Source organism: Tachypleus tridentatus, chromosome 6 (genome assembly GCF_004210375.1).
Source record: "Tachypleus tridentatus isolate NWPU-2018 chromosome 6, ASM421037v1, whole genome shotgun sequence".
In the NCBI taxonomy this organism is placed as follows: Eukaryota; Metazoa; Arthropoda; class Merostomata; order Xiphosura; family Limulidae; genus Tachypleus; species Tachypleus tridentatus.
The window spans coordinates 67,226,581-67,240,194 of NC_134830.1; the positions used below are offsets into that span (position 1 = coordinate 67,226,581).

Sequence of the window (13,614 nt, forward strand, 5' to 3'; positions counted from 1 at the left end):
TTGATTTCTTCTAGCATGTACTGATACCATATGCCAGCTTTTTTTATGTTGTTGAGACACTGCATGACAGTTATTTCAAACCATAAATTTGATCAGTATGCTCATTCAAGCAGAACCCTTATGACACGCCCTTGGGAATTCTAAATAATAAGTATCCTCACCCTAGCTCATTCAGTTGTCAACATAGATCAGTGAAGCATTACCATATTGTTGAAATTTACATTATCTAATGGCACAGAAGAATTAGCCCAATAAATTGGAAAGAATGATAAAATATCCTCATATCCTAACCATTTTGCACAGTGTTGTAAGTTAAATTATAAATCATTTGCATACTTGAAACACCGATTCAGTATGCTTTTCAAAACCAGCTATGAAATTATGATTGCTTTCCAGAAATTATAATTATGAATCATAAATTTATTATTACATTTATTTTTATGTTATTAGATTTTATAAAGACAAAATTATGTGATATACTAACATAGTAAACACAAAACAGAACCAAAATTGTTTAAGGTTTTTACTATGAATGAAAGAGCAGCAAACTAAATTTTGAATTTTTGTATTCTGTTAGTTAAAGACTTTTCTAGAAATTGTTAAGAAATGTAGGTGAATGTAACCCTGTAAAAACTGCCTTGTTTTGAAAGGGGGAGAAAGAGACAGATGTGTAAAGATGGAATATTGTATAACATGAAGTTTTCTAAAGTGATGATAACTGGGTAATTTTGAAAGCTCTTTGGAAATAGATAAAATATTTTTTTTATAAATGTTATCAACAGCTGTTTAATAGTTCATTTTTGAAACATAAAGTACAATTAAGACTTTTTATACTGATGGTATCTCAAGCCATTAAAGTATGGATAGAAAATTGCTAGGGAAATTATGTGAAGTGTTTTTCGTTTTGGGAACTTATACTCCAAAAATAAATGTAATTGGATGTTTTTTTTATAAGTTTTATGTACCTTAATGTTGCAAGCTATATTTTACTGCTGGAACTGCTAACACATATCCAGTAAAATTCATTAACATGCAGAAATGTTAATTATTTGTTGTTTCAAGAATTTAATATTTTATGTGATAAACTTCTGGAATACTCTTGTAAAATTATAAATAAATAAATCCAGTTAAAAAAAAAACCTTTTGTTTACACAATCATTATTTTTATTTGAGACTGATCTGTAGTCACGATACCTTCAAGGTTTTTCAGTGCTCTTTGCCACAACATCTCCCCATAAGTTAACTGGATTTCTAACTAAGCTATAAGTGAATAAACAAATCCCTTTACCTGGTCGAAGTGACTTGAATGATATCGATGATGAACTTGTAGACTGAACAAATCATAACCTACTGTAAAAATGAGCTAGCCTTACACAGTAATAAGTAACTAGAAACCTTCTGTTTTCATTGCTTATAAATAATGTAATGGTAAATGCCAGAGAGAAGTGTTTACATTTTATTAAGAAGGATATGGTAGGAGAGTGTAGGATGTGGGTTTGATTTTCTTTTTTTGCCCCTGTAAATCAAGAAGACTGGGTGCTACAAAATAAGGTAATGTGTTAATTAACAATATATGTATTATAATTATGTTATTAACATTAAACTCAGGACATTTCATAAGGACAATATAATATCTAAAATGGGCAGTTTGAAGCAAACAGGTGTTATGTGATACATGGAAGTGAAGACTGAGCATTTATCTAAATATTTGTTTTTGAAACCAAGGATTGAAAACTTGTATGATATAAAAATTTTACTTATTGACTATATTATGATGTGAAATTTATTGATATATGTTTATTGTAAAGTAGGTTAATTACATTTTTAATGTAACTATAAACATGCACACTTTGATCCCCACTCATGCATACAGAGTTGACTCATATTCATTTCCCATTGCCATTTTAAATCATGTTTATTTTTAATGTCACTCTAAGTTTTTCTGTGTAAGTTTAAATTGTTTGTTTCTCAATGTCACTGTCAATTATGTATATTTTTCAGTGTTCTTTAAACTATGCTTATGTCTTACTACCACTTATTGTAATATATTTATTTCTTAATGATACAAGATCATGTTTAATGTGCAGTTAAACAGCTTACTTTAAAAATAAACTGCTTTATTTCCTTTTATACAGTTAAAAAATAGTAGACGTTTACCTGGTGCTGTTGGTCGTTTGCACAGAATGGAAACTGGGGATTGGGTTTGGTCGTCTGATGAAGAATCCAGTGAGGAGGAGGATTATGTTGACTTTTCTAGGGTAAAGTTGCAAGAAAACTAATTTGAATTCCTTGAACTAAATTTCACAGCACAATACAAACTAAAGTTTATTTGTGCCTTGAGGTTACTTCAGATGTTTCTGATCTTCTGTGGCAGGCAACTTATTAGGAAGGGTATTTGAATATTTATTTTCAATATAACCATCATTTGCATTTTTATTACAATATTATGTTATTACTTTGGTTATTTAACTGTGTGAATACATTATTACAGAAATTTCTAATTTATAACTTCTTGTTTACAATATAAAATGCATTAGAAAACAAAATGTTGTAAGGGATCAGATATGTTATGTTATTCTGTTTCTTAGATTACTGTGTTATTAGGTTGTGAAGTGTGTAATGAAAGTCTGAAAATCTAAATGTAATGTCAAATATACGTGTAACAGTATTAATTAAGTATTTTGGAAATTAAAGTTTTGAACTTGTTTTTTGCATTATAGAATGATTAGAAGAAATTTATGTTTTTTCTTTAGCAGGTCTGTCCTAATAATTGGCTTTTCTAAGTTGATTTTGTGTTCAAATAAAATGTATGTTTTAAATATATTTCATTTTTGGTATTTATTTACAGGAATGTAAGGTTGTAGTGGTACCACCATGGGCAGAAGGAAGGCCACCCTCAGAAATAGGGTCTGTATCCAGTTCTTCATCATCACTTTTAATTCACCCATCAGAAGAAGAAGCAACCTTGGTTAATCAGGCTCAACACACATTTACTGTTTCTGCTAAAAATTCATCCTTAGACTTGTTTAATGATTTGGAACAAGATACACTAGTTGAAAAACCAGAAGGAGTAGTTAATTCAATAAAGTCACAAGATACATTAATTAAAAGTTCAGAACTAGAAAATTTATTTTTGTCTGAACAAAATGAAGAAAACAGAGAAATAGAGAAAGTACCAGAAATAGAAGAGTTGTCATCAGTTATAGGTAACCAGGAAGACAATATCTCCAAGCAGTCAGTTGAATTGGAACAAAGTCAAGATTCTAAAGAAATCAACCAGATAAATGAACCAGTACAACAACAAAAAATTTCTAGCCAAACAAACACTTATGACAGTACATCCCAGTTAACACAAGAATGGGATGTTCAGCTAGGGGACAAACAAACTTGTGTTGTTACACCTGTTATCTCTCACCAAGATAGCATAAAAGAAGGAGAACAGACCTCTGAATCATCTCAGGTAGTAATAGAGCTGGAACTTTAGTCTTGCTATTTACATAACATAAGCAAACATTCTTTTTAAAATTCTTTTAGTATTTAAATCAATTTTTTTTCTAAAGAATAGCATAAAAGAAAACGTTTCCAATTGAGGTTTTGAAATGAAATTAAAAGCAATTTTACACTGTACCTCATGACATAATGGGTAAATCTGAAAGTACATCTGTTACTATAAAATTGTGTTTTTTGAAAAAAACTGTGATAGAAAAAAAAGGACAGCAAAGAAACTTTATATTTTTAATTGATGAAATATTATTCACTGTTAACTTCCTAAATTATATTATATTGCTGTAATCATGGATGTCAATGAGTTATGCATACATATAATTTAAAGACAACAAGGGACCTGCTGGTCCATATAGGCTGTACTGTTTACAGAATTAAACTTACAAATTAAAATAAAATGCTCAAAACAGACTTTATCATTTACATATTTATAAAAACTTCCTTTAAGCTTCCTTAAGTTAACTGTATCTTTCACATGTGAAGGCAACCCATTCTAAATGCCAACCACCCAATAAGATGACAACTCCTACTCTGCCAAAACTTGCGTTTGTGTTCCCATATCCCACCATTCTCATCATTAAGTATAAAAAGATGCTGCATTAATACTACACTATCAATTCCTTTTACAATCTTAAATATCTACTTACGTTTTCTCTAACTCTTCTTCTTTAAAAAAAATTCAGAGACTTTTCCCATTGTTTGACAACTTTTTCATTTCAGGCATCATCCTAGCAGCTATCCTTTGAACCATTCTAAAAAACCTGTCTCCCTTGATATTTCACTTTAAGATTTCTAAATGTATATGGCTAACATCAAAAATCCCTCATAATTATGACTTAGTAACATTTGAAGTACTTATTTCAATGTAGAGTTTCTCATTAATTCATCAATTTCATCTGTAACAAAGCCTAACTATAAACCTTATTCCTTTATACCCACTAACATAAACTATAATGGATTCAACCTCTTTGCTGTTAGCTTTGATATCCTCAGTTTATATATAAAGTGACTCTTCCATTCCTATTAAATAACATTCACCCCTGTATTTTAAGACAATCCCTGTTTAATGAGAATCTACCTCTCGGTGTGAATTCCTGTACGTGGTGAGGGGACCTCCCAGGGAAGGTTCTGTTCTTTCTGGTTACCTCCTCTGGGATCTAAACATCCACCCACGTGTTTGCCGTGCGTGGCTACACGTGAAGGGGAGAAGAGGATCCTGGTGGTTGAGGGGTACAACCCTAACACACCACTTTGGCCTTGAATTCCTGTAGACGGGAAGCCTTTGGGTGGCCCCCTTGGGTCAATTGGCTGGTCCACTTGGGATAGAGTCAACCAAGTGCCAGTGTTGGAAGTTTTCAACGGGTGTTGTGGACATTGTGTCTGATGCTGGTGTTTGGGTATAGTGCTCACGAAACCTTGGTGTTGCTGCAATGCCCTTGCATGACATTGTAGTGCATCCCCTCATAAGGCTTATTGATGGGTGGGGTCAGTGGGTACCGAAATTTTCCTTTTTTTTTATGGATCATCCTAGGAAAAATTTAAATAAAATAGTGAAAAAAAAACAGGCAATAGGCAAACGACCATGTCTTGAAGACTCTGAGCAGCAATCTTCAACGCCTGTAACACACGTACCTCATTTTCTTATATTACATTCTCTTTCAGAAAAACCTTTAGGGCAAATGTCCCCATTTTTATTCAGAAGGGACTAGAGGGACTTGCTGGCTCTCCAAAGTCAGTAAAGAAGCTTCGATCTGGTAACGTATTGGTGGAAACATCCACGTCCCAACACAGTGAACTCCTCTTGAATTCAAAGGCAATTGGGGATGTACCTATTGAGGTTACCCCTCATGCTACCTTAAATTCATCACAAGTAGTTATTGTTGAGAGGGATTTGAAGAATGTCCCCGAGTCAGAGATTCTCGCTGGTTTCTCCACTCAAGGAGTTTCTACAGTGAGGCGCATCTCCACTCGCAAAGATGCAGTTACACTGCCGAGAAATGTCCTTGTTTTGACATTTACATCACTGCGTGCACCTGCCACCATCAAGGCAGGTTATCTAAATTGCATGGTATGGCTGTACATTCCAAACCCTCGCCAATGTTGCCAATGTTAGAGGTTCGACCACTCAAAGACATCATGTCATGGTTCCCTGACATGTGCTCGTTGTGGTGGCAAGGACCACGATGCCTGTGAGTGTGACACTGACCCACATTGTGTCAACTGCAATGGTTTTCACCCTTCTTACTTTCGTTCTTGTCCAAAATGGTTGGAGGAAAAAGAGGTGCAGCATTTGAAAATGACTCATAACATTAGTTATCCTGTGGCTCGGAAATTGCTGTCCGCCACTTCATCTCAGTCATATGCTGCTGCACTTTGTTCCACAACTACAGTGTGAGTGCAGACAGATCTTTTTGTGCCTCCAAGAGATTCGTTTTCAAAACAAATGAAAGCCTTTTGACCTCCATGCTTAAAAAGGTTGAATCAACTTCTACACCCATCTCTGCTCCTCCCATACATTCCAACAAACCCCAATATCCACATCCTTTGGTTTCAAATACAGGCATTTCTTGAGATACATCTTTTTCTCCCACCCCAAGATTCAAAGCAATCATTCGTTCGCGTCCTCAATCACTGGAATCCCCTTCCAACAACAAAGACCTGCCCAATTGTCCCAGGGCAGGATCCATGGAGGTCAATAGATCTCCTCCAAATAAGAACAGTAAGGAAAACAGACGTGGTCGTAAACAGAAGGGTTCTCTAGCCACTTCGCCTACCCATCATTAAAAATGGCCACCTTGATACAATGGAACTGTCAAGGTTTATGTTATAATCTGGATGACATCACGTGCTCTGGTGGAAGCTGGATCAGGCAGACTGGTCCACTTTCACTGCTCTCGCAGAACTTGATCCTGCCATCGTAAGTCAGTCATCAATAGATGACTGTATGGCAGCAGTAACTGACTGTATTATACAAGCAGCTGCTCAGTGTATTCCTAAAACCTTGACATGTTGTCCATGATATCCTCATCCATGGTGGAATCCTGCCTGCCACATAGCATGGAAGACTCGAAAATGGGCCTGGGATACTTTCCGTAGATATCCTACACTTTTGAACCGCATCACTTTCCAACAGGCCCGTGCACATGCTAGGTGGGTAAGACGTCAAAGCCAGAAGGAATCTTGGATTAAGTTCACGACTAGCATATCTTCTTCACCAGTTCCAAGGTCATATGGGACAGGATTCAAAAGGTCAATGGGCAATATAATTCTGTCCCCCTCTCAATCTTACTCTCTAATGGTCAAGAGGTAGCTGATGTCTGGAGCATTGCCGATTCTCTAGGTGAAAGCCTTTGCCAGGTATCTAGCACTTCTGCTTGTTCCTCCACCTTCTTGGCCATCAAGGCTTGGGCAGAGCATTCACCTCTTTCCTTTTGAACTGACTGTCTCTTTGACTATAATTGTCCCTTTATGCTGGTGGAACTGAAAATGGTCCTTCATCGGTCTGGCAGTACATCTGTTGGATCAGATGATGTACACTATGACATGCTGCATGATCTCTCTCCTGCTTCTCTTGATATTCTTTCAATTGTTTTTAACCGGATCTATTGGGAGAATGTTTTTTCTAATGCCTGGTGCCAGGCTATTATCTTACCTTTCTCTAAGCTGTGGAAAGATTCCAAGATTCCTTCAAACTACCATTCAATTGCTTTGACGAGCTGTCTCTGTAAGACCTTAGAGAGGATGGTTAATGCTCGTCTTGTTTGGTTCCTCGAATCAAACAGCCTCCTCTTGCCTACCCAGTGTGGGTTCTGATGACAGCACTCCATCACGGACCACCTAATTCGATTTGAAACATTAATCAGAGAAGTCTTTCTCAAACAACAACATCTTGTATCAATATTCTTTGACATTGAAAAGGCTTATGACACAACACAGAGGTATGGCATTTTGCGAGACCTCCATATATATGGGTTATGTGGCCATTTACTCATGTTTATTAAAAAATTTTCAATGGGCAGGAGATTCCAAGTTTGTGTGGGTTTGACACTTTCCTGTTCTTTTCTACAGAAATTTGGGGTCCCTCTGGGCTGTGTTTTGAGTGTCACACTTTTCAGTATAAAGATAAATGCTATCACTAAACAACTCCCTGTCACTGTTGTAAATGGGCTCTATGTCGATGACTTTCACATTTCGTGTCAGTCATCGAACATGAGATATATTGAGCAGCAACTACAAACTGCCTTCAATCGTGTACTGAAGTGGACCACGGCGAACAGCTTTAATTTCTCTCTCTTTAAAACCATTTGCATGCACTTTTGCCACCAACGGGTATTCACCCTGATCCTGAACTCTGTATTGGTGAAGTTTTGCTGCCAGTGGTCCCTGAGACCAAGTTCTTGGGGCTTATCTTTGACCGTAAGCTGACCTTTATACCACACTTAAAGCAGCTACGGGTCAAATACACAAGAGCACTGAACATCCTCCGTGTCCTCTACTGCCAGTTGGGGAGCAGATCGATGTTCTATGTTAAAGATCTATTGTGCTCTTATTCGATCTAAACTTGACTGTGAATCAATGGTCTATGGCTCTGTCAGACCCTCGACCTTAAAGATGCTGGACCCCATTCATCATCAAGGACTTCGACTTTGCACTGGGGCTTTCCGCACCTCCCCAGTTCAAAGCTTATACATAGAATCTCATGAACCTTCTCTGCACCTTCGCTGTTTGCAACTGTCTTTACTATATTCTTTGAAACTTCGTTCCTTACCAAAGCATCCTACCTGGGGATGTGTTTTCCTTCCTGAGAAGTCAGTGGTCAGCCCATCCCACCATGGCTTATTACAGCCCCCAAATGTGACCTTTCTTTAAATCATCTGAAAAAGGCAGATACTCCCAATTGGAAGTACCATCTTTTATTTACTGAACATCTTTCGAACAATCTTTCCATTCCAATTTATACAGATGGTTCCAATTTCAGGTAATTCTGTGGGCTCTGCTATGGTTTGTTGCAGTTCGGTGGTTGCGCACAGAATCCTCTCTACAGCTTCTTTGTTCACTGCTGAACTGTATGCCATATCTCTTGCCCTAGATCATATTGAAGCTCAGCAGTACTCCAACTGCACTATTTATACTGACTTGCTTAGTTCTCTACTGGTCATGGAATCACTTCATGTTGGCTCACACCCTGTTCTCGCTCATATTCAAAACCGACTGGCCCATTTCTCATTAACATCTCCTTCTATTCAGTTTTTCTGGATACCAGGCCACGTTGGTATTCACGGGAACGAGCTTGCAGACACAGCAGCTAAATCTATCTGCTCTGGCACAATCACCACTGTGCCTATTCCGTACATGGACTATGGTCCTGTATTCAAGGCTCGGCTCCATGCCAGCTGGCAGTCCACTTGGAGTGAGCAATGTGACAACAAGCTTTTACAAATAAAACCCTATATTGGACTTTGGCCATCTAGCTTCTATGAGGTTTGGAAGGAGGAATTTGTTCTAACTAGACTATGCATTGGTCACAGTTTTAACTCATCGTTTTCTTTTATCTGGAGCTGTTGCACCAGTGTGTAGTTTGTGTAACACTCAAATCACTGTAAGCCACATTTAACTTTCTTGCCATCGTTATGACTCTCAACAACGGCACTATTTTAAACATGTTCTGTCCCAGGGTTTGTCCATAACATTGGACAGTGTTATTGGTGACAGTGACACTGACCACCTTAATAAAGGTTTTAGTTTTTAATGGCCATTAATCTTTTAATCTCATTTAAGTGTTGGATATTTATTCATTACACCTTTTAATTGTGGTTCCCTTTTAAGAGTCTCAATCTCTCTAGTTCAATTTGAAATTGGAAAATGGCCAGAACATTAAATAACTTGACGCCAGGACTGGAAAGGCCAACTTCAGGTGACTAACACTGCTGTTTGAACTATTCATTTGAACTACCCGTTAGTCGTCCTGGCGAATTGTTATTACAATTTTGCTGCATGTCTTTTAACACTTTTATTACTTTACCTTTTGGTACTGGCCATAATGACACATAACCTGGAACCAGGACTGGAAAGACCAACTTCATGTGACTGATGGTAGTTCTTGTACTTACCTGTTAGTCTTCCTGGCAAGTTATGATCATTACCATTATGCTACAGAAAGTCCTTTACAACTTTGTAGACTGGATGTCAACATTGGTTTTATGCCATTTTATGTTTTTAATTGCTGTTTTGTTTTTACCTTCATTTCCTTTTATGAATTTTACTACATTTACTTTACTTTTACCTTTTTACCAGACATTTGGCTAATTATTATTACGATTTTGCTACATGTCTTTTAAAACTTTTATTACTTTACCTTTTGATAATGGCTGTTATGACACATAACCAGGAACCAGGACTGGAAAGGCCAACTTCAGGTGACTCATGGTGGTTCATGTACTTACTTGTTAGTCTTCCTGGCGGGTTATGATCATTACCATTATGCTACAGAAAGTCCTTTACAACTTCTCTTACTCTGCTTTCTCTCTTAACATTGTAGACTAGGTGTCAACATTGGTTTTATGCTTTTTCTGTCTTTCAATGCTGTTTTGTTTTACCTTCATTTCCTTTTAGGTATTTTACTACATTTAATTTCTTTTTACCAGACATTTGGCACAGATAGCCTAGCTGCTTTGTGCCATAAAACACTAAATCAACCAACCAACCAACTTCATCAGAATCCTCCATTCTGACTAATGCTTTCAATTCATTGATTTTATTATTTATATTTCTAGTAATACAGAATCAGCAATTTAGTCCACAATTAACTCCATTCCTGTACATTGTTTTTATGCTATTATTTTATCTTCATCTTCATTATTCTGGCCCTCACTATTGTCTAGTTCTATTTTAAATCTACTGTAACAGACAAGTTAATAGCCTTTGCAAACAAGCCAGCATCTGCCTTATTTAAATATTAAAACATCCATTTCAAAAGCTCCCTTTTCCATTGAACTTCATCTCACAGATCCTTTTGGCCAACTTTCTTGTGATTACTTATTATCCTAAGCCTAGCATTCTTCTCAAATGACGTATTTATAATTTCATCCTACAGTTAAGTCTTGGCAGAATCCATGAAAGAATCAGTGTATTATGATTATTTTCTTTAATATATCTTTATCAGCCCCTTATAATTAATAGTTAATTCTTCTGACCTACCCTTCCCTACATCATTAGTCCCTATGTGCTCTACAATGACTGCATGACTTTACAATTTATAGTGTTCCACATCATCATGGAATGTAATCACTGTGAATAGTAAGGGTAGGTTGATACCAATATTGTAGGTTTAAAATCAGAGTTTTGTAAGATCCTGAGGTATTACAGATTGCTTCTCTGAGGGATATATATCACTATATACTATATCACAAGTTTTGTTGGTTAAATCCTCCATCCATGCTCCTGGATAGTATAATCTAATTATTTTCCCTTAATTTACCCAACAGACTATTTTATTCACCTGCCATACTAAAGAATCACCTATAACTATAACTTCTTTACTTTTTTAATAACCATCTCTAACTGTCTCTTTTGTTTTCTTTCTCTTCACTAGTTCATCATTTGCAAATATAAAGGCTAAAATCTGCTACTTAACAGAATCTGCTCATTACAGTTGAGTCCACTATTTCTAACCCTATTAGTAGTGTTTTCAACTTCCTGAAAATCATAATTAGCTATTGTTGCCTTCAAATGTAAGAACTTAACACTCCTACGAAACGTGGGGCCTAATAGGCCCCAGAGCAAATTTAAAGGTTATTAATATTAGGCTAATAATTTTGTATTTAAATGAAATTGCCATTTAAATCCATTAATGAATGGATTAACGAGATTCCCACTGTCCCTATCTACTATCTAGCGAAACCACAGTCAGGGGAACGGGCTTGAAGAAATCAGGACTAGAAACGTCTTTTCGTAGGAGTGTTTAGTTCCTTTTGAAATACTATTGCCATTTCCCACAGTTCATCTTCTTTTTATCACCTTTATTCTATTTGGGATAGCCTCAGATTTCTCTTTCAGTAAAAAGGTCTTTGTACAAACTGAACACTTTCAGCACTAACTTTTCTGAAAGTGCATTCCAGTCCCAAGTTCTCAAATAAAAACCACTCCTTTCACTTTTTGCCTTTACAAGTTGTGACCACTCAAAACCTATGCTGCTCATAACTGTTGCAACATGGGAATAAATGAGTAACTCCAAATGCAAGCAGTCTGTTGACAACACTGTTAAGCTTAATGTTATATTGTAGTTACATATACTATACTATATTATCATAACTTATCTTCTCATTAAAGTAATTAAATTTATTTTTAAAATAAGAAGAGACAAATAACTAGTTTTTAGAATAGGAAAATAAAGTAAGTTTATTTTTCTTTCTCTTAAATAGAAAGAAGAACATGTGAAACTTCCAAATTCTGACTCCAGCATTGGCTTGATTTTGAGGTTAAGGTAAACTAGTTTTTTGTGACAATTTTCAACATTGAATTCTGAGACTTTTTATAATCTGATACGTAAATTTATAATAAATGGTATTTCAATATAACCTTGTGGTGTACTTATATGAAGATTTAAAGTATAGTTACTAGAAAACTAACATACTCAAAAATGATTAACTTTTCAAACACTTGTACAGTGCTTGGGTAGAAAGTAAATATTTCTGCTCAAGAAAAAAATCCAATATATCTGTTGTTTGTATAAATAAGATGTAATGGACAAAGTTATTGTAGTTGTTAGATTTTTGCATTAAACTTTAGAAAAGTGGGTGGATTGTACAGGAATCATTAGAGTTTGAGTAGAACAGATTAAGATCTTGATATTTAAAGGATTTTAGTGGGTGGTGCAATAAATTTAGGAACTTGTGATAAAATATAAGAGGAATAATTAGCAATAGTTTTATATATATCTACAATCAATGTAAATGTTTCACATGTTTAAAAATAATTTAGTTCCAGTTAGAATTACTTACAGCACAATTTTTTTTCATTTATCAACTATGTCTTGATTTCTCTCTATTTTATTTATAAAAATAAAATGATTAAAAATTAAAAATTGGGATTTAAATTTACATAAACTTTTATTTAATACCCTTTCAGAGATGAAAAGAAAGAGTTGAATGATATTAGGTTTGAGTTTTGTGAAGGCAGAGGTAAGATAATAAATATAAATTTTGTTTGTGGTTTTCTATTGTGTATTTTTTATGAAAGGAAAGAAAAACAATATTGTAAATATAAATGTCAATAAATAAAGTGTTTTACTAATAATTATTAACAGAAATATATTTGCATCTTTCAAAGAACAGTGGTTTCTGTTAAATGAATAATGTGGCTAACTTAAGTTGACTAGAATAAAGTCTTTTCTGTGTTTCTACACCATTATTTATAGACTTGTTTAATAAGAAATATTCAGTTATGTGCTATTTTTGTTTTGTTTTTATTAACATTAATACATTATATGTCTATAGATTATTATGAACTTTCACACAATGAAAGATGATTGTCATGTATCTTAAAAGCAGGAACTATTGTAAATTATTCAATACACATACACAATGTAGAATTATCTTAACATATATTTTTGCCTTTCTGACAGTTATTTGAAGCTTACAATATATTGAATGAAATGTTTGGTATAGTAAGTAAAATGGCAATTAGAATTCATAATATTTTAGTTATAAGGCAAATACCTATCATAAAAAAAAAATTTAGTGATCCTCTCAGGTCAATTTTATGTAGATTAGGTGTAATGACTTATTTTGTCATATAAAATTGTATTTACTGGCCATTCAAAATATAGTTATAAATCATCATGTGGAACAGATGAATTGACATTTTTTTTAGTTTGTAATATTCTGCCTCAACATAGAATATGCTCCCAATTAATAGTAAGGGCAAGCTAGTACCAAAGTTGTAGGTTTAAAATTAGTGTTGGTAAAGTCATAAGGTATTGTAGATCACTACTCTGAGAGATCTGTTTTCAAAGTGAAGAGTCACCTGAAAGGGTGTGTCATCTCTCCCAAGAGTATCCTGTAGACATGCTTGGTTTACCAAAGACTGAATGTGCAGGCAATTTTATTTAGT

The 13,614-nt window shown here is 34.9% G+C and overlaps 1 protein-coding gene across 3 annotated transcripts in view; it reads left to right on the forward strand.

Moving 5' to 3' along the window:
* Nucleotides 1-13,614, forward strand: part of LOC143252727 (serine/threonine-protein kinase OSR1-like) — a 70,824-nt gene that overhangs the window by 51,814 nt on the left and 5,396 nt on the right. For all 3 annotated transcript variants that reach the window (XM_076505304.1, XM_076505305.1, XM_076505306.1), the window contains 4 exons: nucleotides 2,136-2,258; nucleotides 2,849-3,460; nucleotides 11,925-11,986; nucleotides 12,631-12,683. In XM_076505304.1, coding sequence (XP_076361419.1) covers nucleotides 2,136-2,258; nucleotides 2,849-3,460; nucleotides 11,925-11,986; nucleotides 12,631-12,683 — 850 coding nt within the window. The remainder of the gene's footprint in view (nucleotides 1-2,135; nucleotides 2,259-2,848; nucleotides 3,461-11,924; nucleotides 11,987-12,630; nucleotides 12,684-13,614) is intronic.